Source organism: Hippocampus bargibanti, linkage group LG07 (assembly GCF_051943395.1).
Source record: "Hippocampus bargibanti isolate YZ-2025 linkage group LG07, ASM5194339v1, whole genome shotgun sequence".
NCBI lineage: Eukaryota > Metazoa > Chordata > Actinopteri > Syngnathiformes > Syngnathidae > Hippocampus > Hippocampus bargibanti.
The window spans coordinates 8,011,034-8,038,993 of record NC_142740.1 but is presented as its reverse complement, the minus strand read 5'-3'; the positions used below and the strand labels follow the sequence as shown (position 1 = coordinate 8,038,993).

Sequence of the window (27,960 nt, the reverse complement as noted above, 5' to 3'; positions counted from 1 at the left end):
AACATTAACATATTTCATATTTCTGTGCAGGTTACATGAACCAACTATTTTCTATCATTGACTTTTTTTAAGAGTTGACGGAACATTTAAGGTCGTCCGTCATTTGGACGGTGTGCCACAAACCATTGCAACAACAATACGTTTTTAAGAAGCGCGTTACTTTAAAGGACAACCGACATCTCCGGAAAAGTTGCGTCCTTAATTTGTAAAATCACTTCAAATGACTTGGACTGCGCATATTTTACAAAGATTCCACAGCATATAGCTATAGTTTACGTTTTAAGACTTGCGCTGAATATTCATGAAGTCTTGTTTTCGAGTTGATGACGATGCCCGAAGTGACGTCACATTCGGAAGCCCCTGACTGAGAAAGCGACACACAATGCATTTTGGGTACTGTTTGATCTGAAAACTTTGTGTTGATCCGTGTTGATGGCGAAATAAGAAGGAAAACACATAAATAAGCGATGGTGAATCGTGTGTTGCACCAAAACTACTATTTGATACTAGTTGACACAAATTCCCAGCAGACAAATCAGCCCATTTCCAACGGAGCTTGGGCGCCATCTTGTGCATTTTCTGGTACGCTACATTGTACGCACATACGTTTTGAGACTTGCGCTGAATATTCATAAAGTCTTGTTTTCGAGTTGATGACAATGCCCGAAGTGACGTGACATTCGGAACGCCCCTGACTGAGAAAGCGACACACAATGCATTTTGGGTACTTTTTTTGTCTGAAAACACCGTGTTGATCGCAAAATTAGAAGGAAAACTGCATAAATAACATGATGGTGAATCGTCTGGCAGCCAATTGCGGTAACACGCATAAAGAAGTTGTAAGTTTACACAAATTCCCAGTGGACAAATCAGCCAATTTCATATACTGCACAAAACGCAGTACATCGGAGTCCAGATCTTCACTGCTTTCATCGCTTGTGGACGACTCAAATTGATACAGAAGGACTTCTTTAATCAAGTGCAAACATTTATGCTTTCCTCTTCAGAACTATTTGAATCATGGTCATAACTGGATGAGTAACAAGAAAGCCTCTTCTCCGAATCTGAACTCTCTGAAGCCATTGTTTTGATTCTGGAGCAAGGCAGTGTGGGACCCATAGTGACAGCACGAACAGGGGGGGCGGGACTTTCTGAATCTCCCAAAAGTTTCAAGCTCATTTGTGGAATTTTTGGGACACTTTAAGTCATTTTTATTAGTGTTTTGCATTTGACAAAAAATATCAGCCTGTGTGTTTTGGGTATTTTAGGTGAAATTGTGATGAAATTCTGTTGAGAAACAAAAAAATGGTGTCGGTTGTCCTGGAAGAGAGAAAGAGAGGCAAGTACACAGAAATACAATAAACATACATAAATAAATTAGAAAAATAAACAAAGAACAACATTCTTTTTACAACAAGTCTTCCTAAGTTTAGTATACACACATCATTTCAGTATACATTTTGACAAACATTAAACAAAAAAAAAGGCAGCGAGAGAGACGCACCGCCCAGCCCCGACCCGCCTCGAACGCAATGATTTCCATTTTGAGCCCGACCTGACCCAAATTTCGTGTCGGGTCAGGCTCGGGCTTAATATCTTACCTCGAGTTTGTGTGTGCGTTTGTGTTTGTGTGTGTGTGTGTGTGTATATGTGCATGCGTGTGTGCATGCGTGTGTGAGTGTGTGATTACATGTATGTGTGTGTGCGCGCACACGCTTGCAGAATGAACTCATTACTGGATGAGCTCGGCAACTTTATGTTTGCTTCAAGGTCTAGATGGTCACAACTTCAATCGTACTGGTGCATGTGTGAGGGGGGGATGTGTATGTTAAACCCGTCCAGCGGACCCCTAACTGGATGTTATAATGAGGGCAGAGTCAGGCAGACACAATGAAACATGATAAGCCGATCCACTGATCCCTAACGACACACACTCACACGCACACACATGAACAGGAGATGTCCCCTGGGGCAATGGCTGGTTCAGCTCATGAGCAGATGACCCGCTGAGAAGGCAACTCTGCAAATCTGAGACTTAAAGGAATGGAGGGAGAAAGAGAAAGGAGTCAAAAAGACAGATGACCCAAGAACTATGGCAGAATGCTGCAGGTGACAAACATGTCATCATGACTCATGTGAATCAGTCTTAATCAATTTGATGGCCAGACAGAGACTGTCGGTCACTGTGGCTTCAATAAGTAACCAACCGTTTATGACTTTCACAATCTTGTATCACAAGGAAAAATACCCCTTTCATGCTGTGACTGTGACCACTTAAAAAACCTGCAAACATTGCATATATGTGTTACTTTATTTCTTATAAATTCAGACTTGGACGAGAAAACCGATGCATTGATACCGGCACGATATTGACACCCAGCATCGGTATCGGGTCTTGCCTGTTCCTTATTTCAAGCGAGTTAGCTATTTTCTGTCTATTTAATATTTATTAGCTGGCTAGCTAACTATCTAGCTGGCTGGCTAGCTATATAGTAGTAAGTACCTCAACCCCTCCCCCATCTCCCCCAAAATTGCATGATAGTATCCTTTTTGGGAAGTTTTTGTTCAATTTAGCATATTTTAGTTATCTGTTAGCTGTATCGCTATATACTTTAGCTAGCAATGCTCTTCACAAGAGGAGAGGGCCAAAAGGGGAAGGGGGACCTGCGTCTCCAGCACATATATACCAGAGGAATGACATAATTTCGAAGGAACCAATCAGCTACGAGATACAAGGGTGAATTATGTCTGTGTAAGCTCTCAGTCGTACAGGAGTGGTCCATCGATGGGAAGGTTTCTTCAGCCGTCATTGGTCCCTGTCTCAGGTTGGGGGTAGCAGAGGACTACTCCCTGCGGCTACATTGATTACTTCTATTGTCCTGACTGATTACTTCTATTATCCTGCCTGAGTATGAGGTCTACGACTAGCTTGATTGGCCCATTTGCTCAGGTATCACCTCATCAGCATGACTAAGCCTATGTTGCCTAAGAAGTCTGTTGTACGAACGATCCAAATTGAACCTCACCCCACCATAGTGAAGGATTTTGCTATTTTATGAAACTAGCTTTTTTTACTCCCCTTTCGAACCATCTATTTTTTTGCTAAGATTTTAACCTAATTGTTGTCAAATAAGTGGTTGCTATCTTTTAGGTGCATATGTACTGCCAATTGAGGCCCACTAGTATTATCCCTGCTCCCCCCAACCTGAGAGCAGGGACCAATCATAGCAGTCTGGCACCGCCACGTCTGGACAGTAGGGAAATATATTCAGTGGTACCTCGGTTCTCGAATGCCTCACTGTTCGAACAAATCGGTGTTCGAACAAAATATTTGAGATATTCTTGCTTCGGTGTTCGAGCATCAATCGGTGTTCGAACGCCAATATGACGCGTGAGTGCGTACGCGAGGGTGGGGAGCTTAGCGGCGCACGGGTGTATCGCTCTCTCCGTGACCAACTGTTGTCGCTAGCGGACGTGCTGCATTTTGCTCTAGCGTTTAATATAGGTGTACAAAGAGTTTTAGCCCCTAATCATGCCTCCAAAGAAAGTAAGTGCTGCTTAAAGTGACAAAAGAAAAGTAGTGCGTACAACTATTGAATTTAAGAAAGAAATAATCGCAAAATATGAAGGAGGTGTGCGAGTGTCTGATCTGGCGAGGGAATACAGCATGGCGAAATCTACGATCAGTACGATATTAAAGAATAAGGACGCTGTGAAATCTAGTGATGTTGCTGTGGGAGTGAGAGCAAGTGTCAATGGATAGATATTTTAAGAGAAAAGAACATCCTGTAGCCGAGTCATCCGAAGCTGTCACGTTCCGAGCGAGAGTGACGGCAGATGACTCGTCGGAACGTAGTGGAGTGTTTGGGATCCCAAAACAGACACGTACTACCTAAGCAGGATGTTTATTCACAAATCAAAGAAAACACAGCGAGTAAGAAGGCAGGGGGTGATCCGACCCGCTTACTACGCCAAAAAGCAAATGGCACACGAGGGTGCAAAATTACGCAATTCCGGAAGATGACATAAATTTACGGGACGCAGGGAAAATACCTCGGACCGGATACACTCGCGCATCGAAGGAAGAGTCCAGGTACGTTGGCGAGTTGAGTCAATCATCCGGCATTGGCGAGGTGATCGCGAACCGTATAAATGCCCCGTGTCCGTGATTAGAGAATGACAGTGGGTGGAGAACGGCCGTGAGAGGCGTCCCCTCCCCCCCCGCTGTCAACTCGCAAGTGACAGGAGCGGTGTTTGAAAAAAAATCGCTTTTCGAACAGGGTCCTGGAACGAATTATGGTCGGGAACCGAGGTACCACTTTATGTATATATATATATATATATATATATATATATATATATATATATATATATATATATATATATATATATATATATATATATATATATATATATATATATATATATATATATATATATATATACTGACATATACTGACATATACTGACATATACAAATAACTAAACTACATACATATATAGTTCTATCCATTATTGAAAAATGCAATTAAAAATTATTCCTCAGAATCATGTGTGCTGTTAATGTGTTTTTTTCCTCTTTGTCCTCCTTTCAGCCTATTTCACTGAACTTCACAGTCGCTCTGAACGCTCCCTCCAAGAAGCGTTATCTCCCCTCGGTGCCCTATACTCCCAAAATACAAGACTTTATGGTGATTTGTACTCTGACTTAAAACAATACTACCGCGGTTCCGCTCTTAACTTGGATGAGACCTTGAGTGAATTCTGGTCGCGCCTTCTGGAACGCACCTTTAGAAGCTTTACCCCCAATAATGTGAGTAAGAATTCCATCTTCATTTGTCATTTTAAGAGGACAAGGTGAAAAAGTGAACAGAAAAATTGTTCTGATCATTACCAGATTTTGCCTTGAGCCAGTGAATTCTGATAAAATAAAGAAATGGACAAAACTAGGTTCCGAGTAACAATTTTAATCTGTAAAGCAATTTGCATTATAATTTCTGTGTGGAGCATGCTCTCTAAATAAAGTGTTTATGTATTGATTGATTGATTCATTGATGTCTAAACCTCTCTGGTATGCACCACTGTCACCATCCCTGCAGGTCACCCTGTCCGAAGACTACTTGGAGTGTGTTGCTAAGCAACAAGAGAACTTGCGACCGTTTGGCGATGTCCCCAGAGATATGAAAGCAAAGGTCATACGGGCATTTGTCACAGCCAGGTCATTTGTCCAAGGGCTGATCATCAGTGGCGAGGTTGTCAGATGGGTCTCACAGGTGTGTGTGTTCATGTATGACTGATTTTCTGGGAACATCAGTCCAAACAGTTCACAGTGTGAGGACAAATATAAACAGTAACTTTTTGACTTTGAATTTTGATTTGTCATAAGGCTGTGATTTGGTTGTGATGATCCCAGAATCATTATCGGAGGGATTCATTTTAGCACACCTACGATAGGTGAAAATATGTGATTTTGAATGTCGATATGGAGTTCCAGGGGGGTAATAAAAAAAAGTGTTTTTTCATTTAATGTTAGTTTTCCCTGCATGTGAATGTTTTAAACACATTGAAACTCCCAAACAAATCAACACATGTAATCATATTAAATTCCTGGTGACCATTACTGTTAAACTGACACAACAAAAATAAATCTAACGTTACATATTTGAACCCATAAATGTTGTAGCAAACCAAACATTTTTTTCCAACAAATGTCCATTAGCTGAATGCTAATACATGATGTTAAAAGACACGAACGGGCTAATGGGAAGAGAACGAAGATGGCAAGGTAATTATCCACCTGACAATGCTTTAACAAAGATCAACAACACACAAACAGATCCATCAGCAATACTCACAGCCACAAATAACACACACACTCGAGGGAAATGATCAATCGTACACTGTAAATCTGTGAAAAAAAATATTACATTTTCTAAATTGTGATGTAGAGGATTTTCAATGACAGACTTTACAAGTTATCCCTGCGAAAAATATTTTGGCTTCCAATCATCAGATTTAGTATACAACTCTATTGTATTGTGATACCTCGGCTTACGAATACCTTGGCTAACAAATTTTTCGGCTTACGAATGTTAAATTCACGAGAATTTAATCTTGGCAGACAAACTATTTTTCGGGATACACACAGAGCGCCACAATGAGTGATGTGTCGTTCGCGAACGAGTTCTCTTGACAAGGAAATGGCAGCCGACTATTTTTTGTCCTCTATTCCCTGCCCCCAGTGGTTAAAACCGCACGTGATTGGTCACGAACGCAGCAGTGAGGGGGCGGTGGTTACAGAAACATAGAACTGCAAATGAAAATAGATTAAAGCAGCACGTGATTGGTCAAGAACGCAGCAGTGAGGGGGGTTGACAGAAACACAGAGCTGCAAATAAAAATAGATTAAAGCCGCACGTGATTGGTCAAGAACGCAGCAGTGAAGGGGGGTACAGAAACACTGCAAATAAAATAGATAGGCAGACGACAGAGAGAAAGTGAGAACATGGATAGAAAACAGTGAAATTTGGACTAGTTTCAACTTTATTGATAGTTCAAAGGCAGACTTTAGACTGCAAGGTTAAAATATCCCATCTCCACAAATAAGCCGCACCAGCCATCTGTACACATGATGCAAAAAGCTATCAACCCAGCTAAACAGAAGACAATTGATGAGGAACTACGTAAAATTATCGCAGAGAAAGCACGGCAACTTCACTTGGATACCGTCAAGAGGCAACCTGGAAGTTTGTCATCCATTGATGATTTCAATGCTAGCCACGGATGGTTCGAGAACTTTAAGTGTCGTACAGGGATTCATGGTGTCATTCGTCAATGGTGAGGCAGCTAGTTCTGACGATAAAGCTGCCAAAGCTTACAAGTAATATTTCCTCAAGATGGCCACTCCATTCCATCAAGCCATCAACGGCCATCACAAAGGCAAATGAAACGACTGTATTACACAGTACAGTTTATTTCTTTAATTACAATACCATAGCACATTTATTATACATAAAATAAGGTATATTTTGTGTAGGTTTAAGGCTTAGAAAATTAGAAAGTAGAAAAGTATGTTTTATGGGAACCTGTCAACGGATTATTTTCATTTTAATGGTGTCCTATGGGAAATTAATGTTTGGGATACACACTTTTTACCTTACACGCTCTGTCTCGGAACCAATTAAGTTCATAAGCCAATGTATCCCTGTATTTCATTTTTCAATTTCTATTATTGACATTTCAGAGCACAATGACCCTTTTCATTTTTTTATCTTGCTTGCTACAGATACAAGTTATAAGAGTTATAAATCATGGCATACAGTCCAGAATACATCTGTGTAAGCTCTCAGTCGTACAGGAGTGGTCCATCGATGAGAAGGTTTCTTCAGCCGTCATCTGTACAAAAGTGAAGGTTTCGGACGTTTCGCCTCCTATCCAAGAGGCTTCGTCAGCGAACTAAAGTCTGACTGGTCGTATCGGCCCCATTTATATATCCCTAATGTCCAGACCTGGTGGCGCCGGACTACCCCCCTTTCAAACCATCTATGTTCTTTCGCTAAGATTTTAACCTCATTGTCATCAAATGAGTGGTTGCTAGCTTTTAGGTGCAAATGTACTGCCGATTGAGGTCCACTTATATTATCCCTGCGATGTTGATAAAGTCTTTTTTTGAGAATTTGTTGAGTCTCCCCAATGTACTGCTCTTTACAATTGTCATTCTTACAATGTATGGAATAAACTACATTACTTTGTTTTTTATTTGGTAGCCTATCTTTTGCCTATCCCCAGCAGCAGTCTCAGTGGTGAGGACGAGGCTGCTGGCGGATGTTTCTCTGCATGAAAGAACCAAACTTAAACCGGATCACATCTGCCAATTATTAGAAATCTGCCTTAATACTACGTATTTTCAATTTCGGGAAACATTTTATAAACAAATTCATGGTTGTGCTATGGGCTCACCAGTTTCACCCATAGTGGCTAATCTTTACATACAAGAGATGGAGAAACAGGCCCTCACATCCTTCCCAGGGACAAAACCTAGACATTGGTTTAGATATGTGGACGATACTTTTGTCATAATTAAGAAACAAGAAATTCAATCCTTCACAGATCACCTCAACTCTGTAGACTTCAACATTAAATTTACTCGTGAGGACATTCAAGAGAACCAACTAGCCTTCTTGGATTGTAAAGTAATTATAAAAGAGGACAGAGCGCTAAAAACAGAAGTCTTTAGGAAGGCTACGCACACTGACCAATACTTACTTTTTGACTCTAACCACCCTTTACAACATAAACTAGGAGTTATCAGAACCCTCCAGCATAGGGCTAAACTAATACCAACTAGCACTGAAGGTAGAGAAAAGGAGTCAAAACATATCAGGAGAGCACTCACTAACTGTGGGTACCCTCAGTGGTCATTCAACAAATGTCAGAAAGAAAGAATAGGGAATGAAACCAATAATTCTCAAGATACAAAAAGGAGAGGTAGCAGTACCGTACATTGCAGGAGTTTCTGAAAAATTACAGAGTCCTTTGGCAACATAAAATTCCTACTTATTTCAAACCGATAAACACGTTAAGGCAAAAATTAGTGCATCCAAAAGATAGGCTACCAAATGAAAAACAAAGTAATGTAGTTTATTCCATACATTGTAAGAATGAAAATTGTAAAGAGCAGTAGATTGGGGAGACTCAACAAATTCTCAAAAAAAGACGTTATCAACATCGCAGGGATAATATAAGTGGACCTCAATCGGCAGTACATTTGCACCTAAAAGCTAGCAACCACTCATTTGATGACAATGAGGTTAAAATCTTAGCGAAAGAACATAGATGGTTTGAAAGGGGGGTAAAAGAAGCGATTCTTATAAAACAACAAAATCCTTCATTAAACCGGTCTGGTGGGGTGAGGTTCAATTTGGACCGTTCATACAATAGCCTGCTTAGGCAAAACAGGTTAGGCAACTTTCGTAATGCAATTGAGGGTCGTTATGCTGATGAGGTGATACCGGTGGGAGTGGGGGTAATAGGCCAGTCGTTAGTCAGGAATGTAGAAACAATCAGTGGCGCCACAGGGAGGGGTCCTCTGCCCCCCCAACCTGAGAGTAGGGACCTATCATAGCTGTGTCCGGCGCCACCAGGTCTGGACATTAGGGATATATAAATGGGGCCGATACGACCAGTCAGACTTTAGTTCGCTGACGAAGCCTCTTGGATAGGAGGCGAAACGTCCGAAACCTTCACTTTTGTACAGATGACGGCTGAAGAAACCTTCTCATCGATAGTCCAGAATACAGTTTAACTAATTACAGTACATCATTCCTCTCCAGGTTCCTCTGAGCCCAGAATGTGTGAAGGCCTTGTTGAAACTTGTTTACTGCCCACATTGCCGTGGTCTTGCCTCTGTCAAACCCTGTGCCAACTACTGCGCCAATGTTGTGAAGGGCTGCCTGGCAAACCAAGCCGATCTTAACCCTGAGTGGCAGAATCTTATTGGTAAAAAATATCCCAACATACAAGTCCAAGGCAACCTGATTAAAATGATGGCATATCGAGCAATTGCAATCGAATTTTCAGATACCATGATACAAGTGGCATCGAGTTTCAGCACAGAGCCCAGTCTTGATGTGGTTGTGTCATCCATGCCGTCTCAAGTGTTTGAGGCTGTCCGCTTGCTCACGGAAAATGTTGACACCATCTCAGCCAAAGTAAGTTACCATTATTGAACATTTCTTTCTGTACATTGCAGTGTCTGAAACGCATGACAAAAAGTTAGCGGACATTAGGGCAGACAACTTGGAAAAGTTGCCTGCTCGGCCATAAAGTTGCCTGCCCCATTTTTCACAACTTGAAATAAGATGACTAATCGAAAAAAAAACCATTGATGCAAAGTATAAAGGATTTTTTAAATTAAGAAGTACCAACCACAAATGCCCTCTTGCTTAATTTATGGTAAATATCCCTTGCTGAAGATTTTGCTCCAGTTGTCGTTTGTCGTCATGGTGCACAATGAAATGTTTGCGTTGCCTTGTCTGCTTAAAGCCACTGGACTGTCGTTTCTTTCTGAATGTTTTGAAAGGCGCTTAGAAAGAGGAGTCCACGTGGCGTGTAGCTGTTTGCTTGGAGCTTTTGCTTTATTGAATACTGTTGGATTATTTTTATTGTTTGCCCTTGGTTCATTGCTTCGACGGGTGTTGATGGAGATCGATGGTTAAATCATCGGGGAGCCAGGTCTTGAACAGAAAGTTGATTTAATTTGGGAAAGCGCGGGGCATCGCGGTGTCGGCCGTGGAGGGAGCATGGAGAGAGAGAGAGAGAAAAAACGGGCTGCAGGAGTATTTATACGGCGCATAGTATATGACGCGACAGGATGTGACGTAATGAAAATGCGACGTCATGTAAAGGAAGGCAGGATATGACATATGAGGAAGTTCAAAATGTAAACAGATTACAGAGCGATGTTTAGAGATGTTTGTATGCCGAATTACCCCAACAAATACAACAAACGTTTGATTTGGAAAAAAAAAAAAAAAAATTTCTGGATGACGTTGTCGGCCACCCGGGCCGAGACGTTTCAAAAGTTGTACGCCCCGGGCCTCCGGGCAGACGTTATTTCAAACACTGGTACATTGTCTGCAAGTGTAAATCCAACATGGTTAGTATGAATTTCTTGCCTTAATGGACAAATTATGTTCGGTCTTAAATGCATTTTTCCTCAAGTAGGTGTAAATTAGGTGAGTCACATAGACTCTGACGATTGCAGGAAAGTACTTGCTTTAGCTTGGCAGACATTACAAGTATGTAAGTATTACAAGCCCGAACCAAAAGTACTCTTTTGGTTTGGGCAGGGCTCAGTATGTTGAAATGTTGAAATGGCTATATTGCACCAAAGAAAAACATAAACAAGAGCCATTGAAGCCACTACAAAATACACTAAGCCTCATAATGGAGGCAACGCATGATGTATGTATCTTTATTAGCTACATTAGCCTACTATTAGCTGAACAAAGCGCCTCCTGTCTTGTATGTATACTTGATGACTGAGTAGGTTCATCGATTGCAGGGACAGGCAAACCAAAATGTTAAAAGAGCCATATTGGGCCCAAAAATAATATGTCGCGCCACAAAAAAAAGCCTTATATTAGCCTTCTAATTAAGGCAACACATGCGGTATATACCTCTATTCGCTGAATTCTAGCCTACAATCAAAATCAATAAGTTGTTTAGAAATACATAATGGGCCTTCATGATTAAATTAAAGGACAACCATTTTTTGTTTCCTAACTTACAACAGAAAAACGTTTTATAGCATCTAAAATACCCAAAACACGCAGGCTGATATATTTAGTCAAATGCAAAACACCAATAAAAATGACTAAAAGTGTCCCAAAACTGCTTCAAAATGACCTTGGAAACAACCAGCACATGCGCCAATCCGAACGTGGCAGTCTGCCACTGATCGGGATGACCAGCACCTGTGCAGGTGCAGGCGGGGCTGACAGCACCAACCAGATCATGACACGAACAACTGTAAGCAATAAAACATTGTCTTTTCCATGAACTGATAAATTTGTAACCTGGCTAATGAGCTCTTCCTGTTAAGGAGTTTCAAGTCGTAAATTGCTCGTGTGATAAAGGAGTTTCCCATGTCCTAAATTCTGTCCCAGGCCAGATCTCCTTGATGAAGATGAAGATTTAACAAACTGTGTCTGTTGACCTCAGATTGACCCCAGGTTGTCTGTGCTTCAATTGTGTATTCGAGTCACATATGTTGACTAAGCATATAACAGCATGAAACTTTTAAATATGATAACTTCATATTCTCCATCCAAGACATACAACTATACAGATAATGTAATTTTAAATAGGTGGGTTTTGAAGGTGGGAAAATAATCAATATTCTCGATGTTGGGAGGAAGACAGTTCCAGAGTATGGGGGCAGAGAGGCCGAAAGCCCTGTCCCTCATCTTGCTGAGGCAGGGGGCAAACTGTTAGAGTTGAAATGAAGAAATAATTGAAACTCACACAAAAAGGAGGGAAGACATCCCTTTGTTGCTTTTTTACTTGCAAGGAGAATAGACAAGATAGAGTACAGGGTACATCGTTCACACCTATTCTAAACAATCTTACTACCCTTCCCCTTTATTACAGTGACTGGCCTTGGTAGATAGTTTCTCATAAACAAGATATTCTATTACTCTAATCCATGTTTCTTTGGCCGACAGTTGGGTCACTCTGCCATCCAGTCGTTGAAGATTATCCGAAAACATCCCTCCAACTTTCCCTTCCATTCCATCCAGAATACTACCTCTTCACAGCACACATTAATAACTTCACACCGACATTGAATTTATAGTTGAATGATGAAGTGGGAACGTGAAAGACAAAGAAGATAGGTGAATGTGTGATTGATTACATGTATGATTACATGGTTGAGCATTTTTACATTTTTACTATTAGCATAAGCATTCATTTCAAGCAGAATCAATGTCTCATCTCATTTTCCGTACCGCTTATTCCTCATTAGGGTCGCGGGGGTTGCTGGAGCCTATCTCAGCTGTCTTCGGGCACGAGGCGGGGGACACCCTGAATTGGTTGCCAGCCAATCGCAGGGCACACAAAGACATACAACAGTCACTCTCACACTCACACCTAGGGACAATTTGGAGTGGTTAATCTGCCTGCCATGCATGTTTTTTGGAGTGTGGGAGGAAACCGGAGGACCCGGAGAAAACTCACGAACATGCAAACTCCACACAGGGAGGCTGACCGGGACGCGAAACGGTGACCTCTCTTCTGAACTGGCGACCTCTGCACTGTGAAGCCGGTGTGCTAACCACTCGAATGTATCATATGCAAATGTATGATAACGAAAACAACAACCCTAACACACACAGAGGTGGAGGGAGGATGAGGATCTGAGGGAACGAGATGGAACAGAAATTTGAAAAAGGTCAGATAGGTATGGGAGGACAAGGTTATGGATGCTTTGGTACTTAATACTTGGGGCTGAAACAGGACCACTGTTGAAAAAAATGTCATTTATTGTGTTACAGATTCAGTTGTATAAAGCAATACGTATTGCATTGTATTGTATTATGCCTTGATACTACAGTATGGAACCCATAAAAAGGACTGAACTCCACTGTCATTCCGACAGCTAAATGTCATATTTTTGTGAAATGTGTTGCAGTCATTGTTAGGTGTAAATCTTGTTGTTGTTTTTATTTTCCAAATCCACTTTTTGATGTATTAATAATCAATATATATTAAAACGAATTCCTTTTGAAGACTAGTTTTATTGTAATGCAGTATATTAATCAAGCAGCACCGATCGGAAATTGATTTAATGTTTATTTTGTCCAATAAACGAAAACGTTGACAAATCTATTCTACTACCAAAAAAAAAAGAACATTTTAAATACTGTATGTCTATGGGGACATCTAGAGGCGAATTTTATACTTCTACTTTTCATAGTCACTATGCCAGAGATGAACTCTGATGCACTCGTCAAGTATAAGAAAAGAACAAACACATTATTATTATTATTCTTATTCTTCTTCTTATTATTATTATTATTATTATTATTATTGTTGTCATGCAGCTGTCTATCTGGTCGTCTGTCTGTCTGCCTATCTAGCTAGCTACCTAGCTGGCTATCTATTTGTTATCTAGCTACCCATTTGCTATCTATTCGCTGTCTTGCTGGCTATATATTAGCTATCTAGCTGGCTATTAGATATCTATCTGGCTAGCTATCTAGCGGGCAAGCTATTAGCTATACTGTATATTAGCTAGCTTTATATCTATTTGAGTTACTTCCGGGGTGAGTGAATGCTGTCGTGTATGGCTGCCGCTGCTCACCTACAGAAAAACTTCTTCTCTGACAGTTTTTGATGGGGTGATTCTGGTGTTTGTTTCGTGTACATGATCTTTAAGCATGTTCATTGTTTGTTCTGCCATTTTGTTTCACGTCTCAAGTGCTAATAGCTATCTATTCGCTAACTATTAGCTATCTATTCACTGGCTATTAGCTATCTATTCGCTAGCGAATGCCTATCTATTCGTTAGGTATTAGCTATCTATTCGCTAGCTATTAGCTATCTATTCACTGGCTTTTAGATATCTATTCGCGAGCGAATGGCCATCTATTCGCTAGGTATTAGCTATCTATTCGCTTGCTAGCTTGCTATCTATTTGAGTTTCTTCCGGGTTGAGTGAACGAACGCTGGCACGTGTGGCTGCCGTTGCTCACCCGCAGAAAAAAATATCCTGCTACTGTAAAGTGACTTTGAGAGTTTTGAAAGGCGTTTAGAAATGAAATTTATTATTATTATTATTATTATTATTATTATTATTATTATTATTATTATTATTATTATTATTATTATTATTATTATTAGTATTATTTAACACTAGTAATTGTGTATTTAATCGAACACAGACTCGCTCCAACATGACAAACTTGCTGTTCTTGACAAAGTCAAGATATCCCATTTGTTATTTTCCTTGTTGTGAAATACTAAAATGTGCTTGAAAATAAGCCTGCAACATTTGAATTTATCCCAAAATAGGTGTACCAAGCCTGTGGCCCTCCAGTTGAGCCAGGCACGGGGAGTCAAACACTTCTCGGGCCAAAGAAAAAAAAGAATGGTTCTTTGACTGCTTCAGAATACAAACCTTCTCCTACTGCAGGGCTCAGACTCGAGATACAGGTATGGAGCTCACTTCTTACCCAATGGAAAGAAAGTCATCTTACTGTGTGAAATTGATCTTCCTTTTTTGACTGGTTTCTCAGTATAGACACATGTATTATCCAATATTTCAACAACACGAGTCAACAGAGAATTTTAATCAGACATAGCTTTTCATGTCCCTTAATTTATTTTTCACACTGAATAAAGAAACGTCTACGTAATTTTTAGATGGATTTTTATTTAGTTTTTTAGGTTTCACCTATAACCATTGATAGAGTGTTTTTATGCACATTCGTAAACATTATGTTATTCCATGTTTAGCTTAGTACATTTTATGTTATTTTATGTTTAGATCAGTACATATTATGTTATTGCATGTTTAATTTAGACTACATGGAATTATGAAGCTTATGAGTTGAATCGTTGTGAAAGCACTTTAAAGGACAACCGCCGTCACTTTTTTTGTTTTTTAACTAACATCAGAAAAACGTTTGATAGCATCTAAAATACCCAAAACACGCGGTATGATATTTTTAGTCAAATGCAAAACACCAATAAAAATGACTTAAAGTGTCCAAAATCTGCAAAAAAAATGAGCTGCGAATTGGGCATTTTCAGAAAGTCCCGCCTCCAGTTCGTGATGTCACGCCAAGACGTCTTGCATTGTTGGAGAATCCAAACAATGGCTTCAGATTCGGAGAATATGCTTTCTTGTTACACATCCACTTATGAATATGATTCAAACAGTTCTGAAGAGGAAAGCATACATGTTTGCAATCGATTAAAGAATTTATTCCATGCCATTTTGAGGCAACATTGGGCAACTATGGATCAACAGAAAAGAGGCACAAAATGGCGTCCTCCAGTGGCCACCTCCGCTTCCACAGGCTGATAAATGCCTTATATGGAGCTTGGACTCCCTCTTCTGTCGGCTTTTGGGTGCAACACGGTTCTCAAACCAAACATGTACAGCAAAATACATTGACGTGATGGAAGGACGCTACAATGCGTCTTTTTTACGGTCAGGGGGCGGTCCTTTCATGACGTCACGTATGAACTCGTCACCAACTCAAAAACTAGACTTCCTGAATATTCAGAGTGACTCTTAAAACGTAAAATATAGCTATGTGCGGTGGAATCTTATTAAAATACGCTCAGTAGAAGTTATTTGAAGCCATTTTAGAAATTATGGACACAACTTGTCCAAGTCACGGTTTGCGAGGTGGTGATGGTTCGGGTTCGGATCCCAAAAAGCAGGCAGGAGGCAGCAGGAGGTTGTTTGACAAATTGTATTAAAATAAAGTCAGCAGGAACAAAATGTAAAACATCAAAATGATCTGAATGGAAAAAATACAAAGTAGCAAAAGAAAACCAAGTGTAAAAGTCCGCCAAGGTTAAACAAACACGTACACAATGCATGCAGCAAGGAAGCAGCAAACAAACAATGAATCGGCACCGGATGATCGTGCCAGGTGTCCTTTTAAGTGTCATTGATTATAACGACCAGCACCTGCGAGGCTGCCGGCAGGGCTGACGTCGCTACCCGCTGGTCGCCAATCTGACCGGGACGACCAGCACCTGTGCAGGTGCAGGAGGGGCCGACAGCGCCCCCCGTTGGTCGCCAACCAGATCATGACAGTACCCCCCCTTCAAGGGGCTGCTTCCAGAAGTCCCAACAGTCTCCCAAAAGGTCCACTCGCCAGGGAACGGTCGGTGGAGAGGGCAACTGCTGCCTCTCCAGCACACGACGGGCGGCGGCCTGATGGGAACGGGACTCGGCCTGGGGTGGACGAAGACGCGGCACGGATCGTCGTGGGCGTGAGTGCGATCCCTCTCGCACGTTCACGCGACGGCGCATGGCTCTGCGTGGACGTCGAACTGCCAGGCGCAGAATGGCACCCCGTACGGCCGTATGGGACCAGGTCTCGGCCGGACGCCGACGTGGGCGTGAACTGCCCGGCTCCGGGGGAACGAGACCAGTCCAGAGCCGCTCCGGGATCCAGCGGTGAGTGGGGTCTCGGACTGACGTTGACGCGGACGTTGCACGGCTCGTCGTGGATGAGACTCCATTCGTCATGCACGACGACAGCGTGGCTGGACGTGGGCGTGCAATGCCAGTCACCCAGTGTCACCCTGGACGGCCACCTGGAAGGAGGTCTCGGCCGGACGTTTACGTGGACGTTGCGGCTCGTCGAGTGACGCAATTCAAACTCGACGAGTCTCGCGCTAACGTGGACGTAGCATTGCCAGGCACAGGGTGGAAATGAGACGAGTCCGATGTACCTGCGGGATCCGATGGTTGGCCGATTCATTCTATCACGGTTTGCGAGGTGGTGAAGGGGGGTTCGGATCCCAAAAAGCAGGCAGGAGGGAGCAGGAGGTTGTTTGACAAATTGTATTAAAATAAAGTCAGCAGGAACAAAATGTAAAACATCAAAATGATCTGAATGGAAAAAATACAAAGTAGCAAAAGAAGACCAAAAGTAAAAGCCCGCCAAGGTTAAACAAACACGTACACGATGCATGCTGCAACCAAGCAGCAAACAAACAATGAATCGGCACCGGATGATCGTGCCAGGTGTCCTTTTAAGTGTCATTGATTATAACGACCAGAACCTGCGAGGCTGCCGGCAGGGCTGACGTCGCTACCCGCTGGTCGCCAATCTGATCGGGACGACCAGCACCTGTGCAGGTGCAGGCGGGGCCGACAGCGCCCCCCCGTTGGTCGCCAACCAGATCATGACAGTCCAGAGACGTCGGTTGTCCTTTCAGTCATTTTTATTGGTGTTTTGCATTTGACTAAAAATACAATACTGCATGTTTTGGGTATTTTAGATGCCATAAAACGTTTTTCTGATGTCAGATCGCTGGTGCGTTCGTCAACACAAATTTGGAAACGGGTAAAATTGACCCGTAACATAATTTGAGGGTTAATAAAGTTTTCCATATATACAGAAGGCACACCACATTAAGTCGCTACAGTAGAGGCTGCGGTTACGTTTTACATACCCCAGCATGGACCACGCACCGCTTCTTCTACAGGGGGAAATGGAGTCATGTCTGCTGACAGTAGTTGCGAGACCTGTTGTGGCTCAATATTACTTCACACATAAGGCACATAAAATATGACCCTGCACCTTATAAGCTGGTACAGTTTATAATATGTAGCTTATAAGGCGCATCAACTTATAATAATAATAATAATAATAATAATAATAATAATAATAATAATAATAATAATAATAATAATAATAATAATAATAATAATAATAATAATGTATCATATAAAATATATCATAAATGTAAGGGTCATCTTTTGAAGAAAATGAAGGCTTTTGGGTACACCGGAAAATACAGTACATATTATATAGTTGGTGTAACTGTCAATGTGATTGATTGTCTGCGGCTTGCCTAAGAACTGACTGTACTCCTGTATTCCGTCCGTTCTTGAAATGGACGGAAATACGTATTGTAGATTGATGCCAAATAGTTTTCCTTTGGATTATGTGTTTGAATGTCATCTTCAGGTGTTGGATCTCTCCAGTAAATTAAGGGAAATGAGGCAATATTGGCTGCAGCTCTCCATAGCACTCTGCAGCAAATTGGCAGCAGGTGGCGCCAACAAAGATCAATGCTGGAACGGCATTACCAAAGCCAGGTTTGAAAGAAACCGCCAAGCATCTTGAACTGTCATTGTGTGATGTTTATTTATCCTCAGCCTCTCATTACAATTGCACATTCATTTGGAGAGTAAAAGCGGTCTGTATTTTTTTTGTCACAGCTGCACAAATTGTTACAATTCTGTTATGCAACATAACTTCAGAACTCAAACACGAACACTTATTCCACCTATCCATTATCGAAATGGTTTATCCTCACGAGAGTCATGCAGGCTATCCAAGCTGTCATCGAGCAGTCAGCAAGGTGCACCCTGAATTGGTCACACACAATTGCAGAGCACACACATAGATGAACAACTATTTACACAAAGGGACAATCCGACAATCCGAAGCGTATTAACTTGCCATGTATATTTTTTGAATGCGGGTGGAAACCGGAATACCCGGAGAAAACCCACAAAGGCATGCGTAGATCATGCAAACTCCTCACAGGCCAGAGCTGGAGTTGAACTCTGCACAATTGCACTGTATGGCGGTCGTGTTAATCAGTAACCACTGGGCTGCCAAATTCAAATACAGTGATACTCTACTCTCTACACGAACGACTGCACCTCAACGCACCCAGCTGTCAAATTCATAAAGTTCGCAGACGACACCACGGTCATCGGTCTCATCAAAGACGGCGACGAGTCTGCGTACCGACAACAAGTGGAGCAGCTGGAGCTCTGGTGCAGCCGTCACAACCTGGAGCTGAACACGCTCAAGACAGTTGAGATGATGGTGGACTTCAGGAAACATCCATCACCACAGCTACCCCTCACACTATCCAACTGCCTGGTGTCAACCGTTGAGACCTTCAAGTTCCTGGGAATCACAGTCTCCCAGGACATGAAGTGGGAGGTCAACACCAACTCTATCCTGAAAAAGGCCCAACAGAGAATGTACTTCCTGAGGCTGCTAAAGAAGCATGGCCTGCCACAGGAGGTGCTGCAACATTTCTACACGGCTGTCATCGAATCCATCCTGTGTTCTTCCATCACCGTTTGGTTCGGGGCCGCCACAAAAATGGACAAAATCCGACTTCAACGGACAGTTAGGACGGCGGAAAAAATCATTGGCACCGCCCTACCCACTCTCGAGGACTTGCACACTGCAAGAATCCAAACTAGGGCGCGGAAAATCCTACTGGACCCTCCGCACCCTGCCCACCACCTTTTCCAGCTACTCCCCTCAGGCAGGCGCTACCGATCCATGCGCACCAAATCCAGCAGACATTTAAACAGCTTCTTCCCCCAAGCCATTAACTCTTTGAACTCTTTCAACAGTAGCCAAAATGGAACTGTATAGTGCCACTTAGCAGTTTTTTTGACAACGATACTAGTGCAGCGTGTTCTACCGGAAACAAATTCCTTGTGTGTTCTACATACTTGGCAATAAAGATGATTCTAATTCTGATTCTGATTCTGATTCTGATACCTTGGCTTACGAACTTAATTGGTTCCCAGAGAGAGTGTGTAAGGCGAAAAGTCTGTATCCCAAAAATTAATTTCCCATAGGAAACCATTTAAATGACAATAATCTGTTCCCAGGTCCCCATAAAACATAATTTTCTACTTTCTAATTTCTAAGCCTTAAAACTACACAAAATATACCTTATTTTATGTATAATAAATGTGATATTGTATTATAATTATAGAAATAAACTGTATAATAAAGTCATTTTATTTACCTTTGTGATGGTCGTTGATGCCTTGATGGAATGGAGTGGCCGGTTTCATCAGCATTAAACACTTGATGAGGAACGGAGCCTTCTTATTTCACTATCTTGAAGAATGATCCCTTGGAGGTGCTTTTTTCTGCGATCATTTTGCCTAGTTCCTCATCAATTGTGTTCTGTTTAGCTGGGTCTATAGTTTTTTGCAGTAAATGTACAGATGACTTGTGCAGGTTATTTGTGGAGCCTGATTTATGGGATATTTTAACCTTCAAGTCTACACTCTGCTTTTGAACGATCAAAGTTGAAACAAGTCCAAATTTCACTGTTTTCTATCCATTTTATCACCGTTTGACCTTTGTTTTTTTTTCACTTTTGTTTTTTTGCTCCCTCTTCTCCCTTTCGTGTGTGCGTGTTCTCTCTCTCTGTCGTCTGCCTGCCTCTTTAATGTTTACCCCCCCACCTCACTGCTGCGTTCTTGACCAATCATGTGGCTTTAACCGAAGACTGGGGGTGGGGAATAGAGGACAAAACAGTCGGCCACCATTTTCTTGTTAGGAGAACAGGCTCGTTCGTGAATGACACATCACTCATTATGGCAGCTCCGTGTGTATCCCGAAAAACAGTTCATTTGCCAAGGTAAAATTTTCATAAATGTAATGTTAATAAACTGAAAAGTTCGTAAGCCAAGGAGTTCATAAACTGGGGTTTCACTGTACTAAATATTTTATTTATTCAGATATATTCATGGAAAATTGAAAAAAAACATGCACTTTTCCTAAAACAGCACATGATCAAAACAGCAAGAGACTTGGAATTCTAATTTATTTTATTTATTTGGGTCTTGGCAGCCAGTTCAGGGTCTACTGTGCCCCACACCCAGCGACAGCTTGTATCGACCTCAGTAAGCTCACAAACAATTCAGAGAGTGAAATTATTTGACAATCACTCTGTTAATTTTGCACTAAACCAATCACTTATTGTCTCACTCACACACTCACCCACTCTTTCAGAACTTTTTGGTGTTGCACTAAAATTTGGACAGCCCCACAAGCTTCTTTTAAGTCATTTTTTTTCTCATTCTTTTTCATTTCTACGGAAGATATCTTCCTGAAGTGATGGGGGATGGCCTGGCCAATCAGATCAACAATCCAGAGGTGGAGCTTGACATCACCAAGCCAGACATGACGATCCGGCAACAAATCATGCAACTCAAAATATTGAGCAACAGGCTAAAAAATGCCATGGATGGGAATGATGTGGATTTCCAGGATGCAAGTGAGTAGATTTTTGGAGGAAAAAAGATGGAAGATTTTAGTAATTTACACAATACTTGAATAATGGACTGTATTACTTCCACTGCAGCTGCGGAGGTGGGTATGACATGAAACTTAATTGCTTTGATTGTTGATACATAATTGATCAACATTGAGAGTATGCTAATCTGACATTCTGAATGATTACGTAAATAAATGTTGAATGAAAAATCAATAATCATTTCAAATGGAAAGGATAAATAAACATAAATGTTTGTCAACTTTCAAATAATAAAATTGTTTTCTTGTATATTTAAAAGACACCCCACACCATTTTTTTGTTTCCTAACTGACATAATAAAAATGTTTTATAGCATCTAAAATACCCAAAACACGCAGACTGATATTTTTAATCAAACGCAAAACACCAATAAAAATGACTTAAAGGACAACCGACGTCTCCGGACAAGTTGTGTCCATAATTTGTAAAATGGCTTCAAATGACTTCTACTGAGCATATTTTAATAAGATTCCACCGCATATAGCTATATGTTACGTTTCAAGACTCGCACTGAATATTCAGGAAGTCTTGTTTTTGAGTTGGTGACGAGTCCGTATGTGACGTCACTAAAGGACCGCCCCTGATCGACAAAAAGACACATTGGAGCAGTCCTTCCATCACGTCAATGTATTTTGCTGTACTGTTTGGTCTGAACACCTTGTGTTGCACCCAAAAGCCGCCAGAAGAGGGCGTCCAAGCTTCATGGAAGGAATTTATCAGCCTGTGGAAACGGGCTGCTTCATTCCTTACAACAGCTCGGTGGACATTTTTGGGTGCCACGTTCCCCCCCGCCCGTTTGCCTCAAAATGACACAGAATCAATTCTTTAATCGATTGCAAACATGTATGCTTTACTCTTCAGAACTATTTGAATCATATTCATAACTGAATGTGGAACTAGAAAGCATATTCTCCAAATCTGAAGCCATTGTTTTAATTCTCCTGCAATGCAAGACGTCTTGGCGTGACGTCACAAACTGGGGGCGGGACTTTCTGAAAATGCCCAATTCGCAGCTCAATTTTTTGCAGAGTCATTTTTATTGGTGTTTTGCATTTGAATAAAAATATCATACTGCGTGTTTTGGGTATTTTAGATGCTATAAAACATTTTTCTGATGTCACTTAAGAAACAAAAAAGTGATGTCGGTTGTCCTTTAAAGTTGCCCAAAACTGCCACTAATGAGCTCAAAACTGGAGAGATTCAGAAAGTCCCGCCCCCATGTTTGTGACGTCTTGTCAGGAACCTCTTTCACAAACTGCCTTGTTCCAGAATCAAAACAATGGCTTCAGAGAGTTCAAATTCAGATATCCTTTCTTGTTACTCATCCAGTTATGAATCTGATTCAAATACAGTAAAGTCGCGTTATATCGATATCGGTTATATCGATAGTACTGCTTATTACGATACTATTTCTATGAACGCAAGGAGAAAATTTACATGGCGCAGGATTGGATATATCGATAGTCCGGTTATATCGATATTTTTTCCGACTCCCGAGAATATCGATATAACGAGACTTTACTGTAGTTCTGAAGAGGAAAGCATAAGTGGTTTGCTATCGAGAAAAGAAGTCCTTCCGTATCAATTCGAGCAGTATGCAAGCGACGAAACCGGTGAAGGACACGACATATGAAGCATATATGAAGCTCCGTAATTAGCAATATAGCATCAACTTCGGTGATATGTGGCATATAAGGACATGAATAATAAATAATAAGCTACAAGATGTCAACATCAATGTAGATTGTTTAATGGTTGTGCATGCAAAAAGTTGTTTCAACTTTCAATGAAAAGTTACAAATTTACGTATAAATGGAGCTCTATTTTACTTATATACGTTCAACAAAATCATTTAAGAGCTGGATGATCAGCCTTGAGAGGAGGAGAAACAACACGAGAGGTTAGCTCCTCGTTCTCCTTTGACTGGTGCTCCACTGCTATGAGCTAACAGCAGCTGGATGTTTGTCCGATCGGTTTGCTCCACTAATATGGCGATTGCTCTCTTTCACCACTGGAAGCAACTTGTCCCCCTTTGTCAGGCTAAGAGGATGACAGCGGTTATCCAAGCGGCTAATCGTTAACTCCGGTTAGCTCCTCGTTCTCCTTCGGCTGGTGCTCTACTGCTCTGGTCTGTTGGAAATGGCTAGTTTGTCAGCTGGGAATTTGTGTAAACGTACAGCTTCTTTATGCGTGTTACCGCAATTGGCTGCCACACAACGATTCACCATCACGTTATGAATGTAGTTGATAGAGATTAGACAGAATAAGAAGTTATCATATTTAAAGGACAACCGACATCACTTTTTTGTTTTTTAACTGACACCAGAAAAACGTTTTATAGCATCTAAAATACCCAAAACATGCAGTATGATATTTTTAGTCAAATGCAAAACACCAATAAAAATGACTTAAAGTGTCCAAAATCTGCCAAAAATTGAGCTGCGAGTTGGGCATTTTCAGAAAGTCCCGCCCCCATTTCGTGACGTTACGCCACGACGTCTTGGCATTGCTTGTGAATCAAAACAAGGCTTCAGATTCAGAGAATATTATTTCCTGTTACACATACAGTTATGAATATGATTGAAATAGTCCTGATGAGCAAAGCATACATGTTTGCAATCGATTAAAGAATTTATTTGGGCCATTTTGAGGCAAACGGGCGGGGGGGAATGTCTCACCCAAAAAGAGGCAGAAAAATGGCGACCAGCTCCGGTGAGGAATGAATCAGCCCGTTTCCACAGGCTGATACATTCCTTCCATGGAGTTTGCCTCCCTCTGCTGGCGGCTTTTGGGTGTAAGACATGGTTTTCCAAAAAAAACAGTACAGCAAAATACATTGACGTGATGGAAAGACGCCATAATGCGTCTTTTTTACGGTGAGGAGGCGGTCCTTTTCTGACGTCACGTACGGACTCGTCACCTACTCAAAAACAAGACTTCTTGAATGTTCAGCGCGAGTCTATAAACGTAAAATATAGCTATATGCGGTGGAATCTTATTAAAATACGCCCAGTAGAAGTCATTTGAAGCCATTTTACAAATTCTGGACACAACTTGTCCGGAGACGTCGGTTGTCCTTTAAAAGTTTCATGCTGTTATATGCTTAGTCAACATGTGTTACTCGAATACACAATTGAAGTACAGACAACCTGGGGTCAATCTGAGGTCAACAGACACAGCAACTTAAACCGTCATTTTCATCTCGGAGATCTGGCCTAGGACAGAATTTAGCCCTTGGGAAACTCCTTTTCACCGAAGCAATTACGACTTGAAACTCCTTCAAAGGAAGAGCTCACTAGCTAGGTTACTAATTCTCTGGCAGTAGTTCAACACAGTGTTTTCAGACGAAACAAAGTACCCAAAATGCACTGTGTGTGGCTTTCTCGGTCAGGGGAGTTCCCTCGGAGACGTCACTTGCGGCATCGGCATCAACTCAAAAACAAGACTTCATGAATATTCAGCGCGAATTTTAACAAGTAAAATATAGCTAAATGCGCCAGAATCTTTAAGACGACTTCAAGACGGCTCCGCGAGAGTGGCTGCCTTTCCAGCAGCTCCTGTATTTTGCATTTCTACTTTAATTTTTTTCATAATTTTGCTGCTATGAAATGTACATTTCTCCACTGCGAGAAGAATAAAGGCAAATTCAATCCAATTCAATCTTTGTAAAATGCAGTCAGTAGAAGTCATTTGAAGTGATTTTACAAATTATGGACGCAATTTGTCGGCAAGTGTCGGTTGTCCTTTAACAAAGATTTTGGTGAGTAACGTGACTCCAACATATACTTTCTTGGCACTGCTATGCCACAGGATGACTACAGTACTGAAACGCCTCAATTCATTCAACAATTCCTTGGCACCGAGATGCTGCAAGATGGTGCCCATTCAATCAGTTTCAATTCAGTTTTCTTTGATAGTTGAGTTTTCCATTAGTTGGATAACCCCCCAATCCTATCTGTTAGTTATCTATTAGCTAGATATTAGCTGGCTAATAGCGGTCCAGATGGCTGAATAGCTATCGAGCTAGCTAGCTATTAGCAGTCTGGCTGGCTGGCTGGTTATCTACCTCGCTATCTGCTGTGTTAGCTATCTATTAGCTAGCTAGCTTTGTATCTATTTGAGTTATGTCCGGGTTGAGTGAACGCTGCCATGTGTGGCTGCCGCTGCTCACCCTCAGAAAAACGTATCATGTGACCTTGAGAGTTTTGAAAGGAGCTTATAAATTAAATGTATTATTATTATTATTATTATTATTATTATTATTATTATTATTATTATTATTATTATTATTATTAATTCATTTCACAAGTGCCACAGAGTGCCACTCTAATCAAAACAGATGGAAAACGTACTGTATGCAACCAAAACATTTCTGGCTACAACGAGGGAGGCACATTTAGGATAACGGTGTAACACAATACAAATGTATTTTATGCTGCTTTGATTCAGGTGATGACATTGGCGGCTCCGGAAGTGGGATGTGCCTCGGCGGTCAGTGTAGTCGAAGCAAACCAGGACTTTACAGCTACCCTCAAGACGTCAACCAAGTCATAGGCGCAGGCACATGTCAGAGGCGCCTGTGTAGCCTCTTAGTGCTGCTCCCACTCCTGCTACTTTGTCAATGATCCTTTGCTGCTGGACTCACAAGTCCATTGAAGGATTACTTCATCATCACTCAAGAGCTGGAGTTCAGAAGAGAGAATATTGGATTCCAATTGGATTCACTTTACAAAACATAATGGGAACAATTTTGTGAAGCCAAACAAAAACTGTCAGTAACAACAATCTCAGTTTGGTGTTGCTGTGTTGTACTACACAGTGATACCTATGTTTACAAACCCCTGGCTTACGAACTTTTTGGTTTACGAACCTTACATTTATGAAAATTTTACCTTGGCATACGAACTATTTTTCGGGATACACGCGAACTGTCACAATGAGTGATGTGTCGTTCGCGAAAGAGCCCGTTCTCCTAACAAAAAAAATGGTGGCCGACTGTTTTGTCCTCAATTCCCCGCCCCCAGTTTTCCGTTAAAGCCACGTAATTGGTCAAGAACGCAGCAGTGAGGGGGTGGGGGTTACAGACAGAGAGAGAGAGTGAGGCCGTTCTCCCAAAAACACATTGGCATCTTTGGTTAAAGCCACATGATTGGTCAAGAACGCAGCAGTGAGTGGGGGGAGGGGGGTTAAACATTAAAGAGACAGGGAGACAACAGAGAGTGTGAGAAAACACACACACACACACACACACACACACACACACACACACACACACACACACACGAAAAGTGAAAAAAACAAAAACAAAAGTGACATGGTGAGAAAATGGATAGAAAACGGAGAAATTTGGACTTGTTTCAACTTTGATAGTTCAAAAGCAGAGTGTTCACTGGAAGGTTGAAACATCCCATCATTCACGCTCCACAAATAACCCGCACAAGCCATCTGTACACTTGATGCAAAAAGCTATGAACCCAGCTAAACAGAACACAATTGATGATGAAAAAGGTAACATTATCGCAGAGAAAGCGCCTCCAAGGGATCATTCCTCAAGATGGTGAAAGAAGAAGGCAACGTTCCTCATCAAGTGTTTAATGCTGATGAAACCGGCCACTCCATCTCATCAAGCCATCAATGACCATCACAAAGGTAAATAAAACAACGTTATTATACAGTACAGTTTATTTCTTTTATTGTAATACCATAGCACATTTATTATACATAAAATAAGGTATATTTCGTGTAGTTTTAAGGCTTACAAATTTAGAAAGTAAAAAACTACGTTTTATGGGGACCTGGGAATGGATTATTCATATTTTAATGGTTTCCTATGGGAAATTAATGTTTGGGATACACACTTTTCGCCTTACACACTCTGTCTGGGAACCAATTAAGTTCATAAGCCAAGGTATCACTGTACTTTGATTGTGTTTGTTGAGCTGGTTTCAATGAATTCCAAGGAAGACGAAGATGAGGAAAAGGTGATGTTAGGTAAGATGAGTGATGAGTGAAAAGTCAACAGAATGTTTATAATGATCAATTGATGTCCTACATGATGCATTATGGTCCCCCCACCTGGAGGGATTGAGTTCAGTGAAATGCTGTGGTGTCTTCAAACCTTTTTTCTTGTATTTTATTTTTAGTATTTCTTTTTTATCTGGTGTTGAAGATGTGTACCGAAAACAGCACTGTAGAAAACATTAATGTATACTGTATATGTATAACCAGTGTACATGTTCTCATCCGATGGAAACCAAACTGGTACGCAGTAAGCCACGGATGGACAATTATAGGCCAACACACGATTTGGGAATGAATCCCTCATAAACTGATGCGAATGTCAAGATTTTGTGGTATGAGTTGGCTAGAACAAACATTTGGTAGTATTTGTTTGGCCTGTGGAACAATGATCACCATCGTTCAATGTTGTGATTGCGAATTTTACTGATCTCATCATCATAAATTCAGCGTCTTTGATGCAAAAGCTCAGACTTCCTGAAATGCATTATTCAAATTTGTTGTTAGCCCCCCCCCCCCCCCCCCACACACACACACACACACACACATAGCACATTTCACGTCGCATAACAGAGGGGATATTCGATGGAA

The 27,960-nt window shown here is 41.3% G+C and overlaps 1 protein-coding gene across 1 annotated transcript in view; it reads left to right on the top strand.

The window, feature by feature from the left end:
- Positions 1 to 26,624, top strand: part of LOC148895342 (glypican-1-like) — a 39,458-nt gene extending 12,834 nt beyond the window's left edge. Inside the window, exons 3-10 of the mRNA XM_089000787.1 lie at positions 4,596 to 4,813; positions 5,100 to 5,273; positions 9,333 to 9,498; positions 9,580 to 9,710; positions 14,578 to 14,718; positions 18,228 to 18,358; positions 21,137 to 21,312; positions 25,801 to 26,624. Coding sequence (XP_088856913.1) covers positions 4,596 to 4,813; positions 5,100 to 5,273; positions 9,333 to 9,498; positions 9,580 to 9,710; positions 14,578 to 14,718; positions 18,228 to 18,358; positions 21,137 to 21,312; positions 25,801 to 25,976 — 1,313 coding nt within the window. The 3' untranslated portion in view covers positions 25,977 to 26,624. The remainder of the gene's footprint in view (positions 1 to 4,595; positions 4,814 to 5,099; positions 5,274 to 9,332; positions 9,499 to 9,579; positions 9,711 to 14,577; positions 14,719 to 18,227; positions 18,359 to 21,136; positions 21,313 to 25,800) is intronic.
- Positions 26,625 to 27,960: the final 1,336 nt, after the last annotated feature.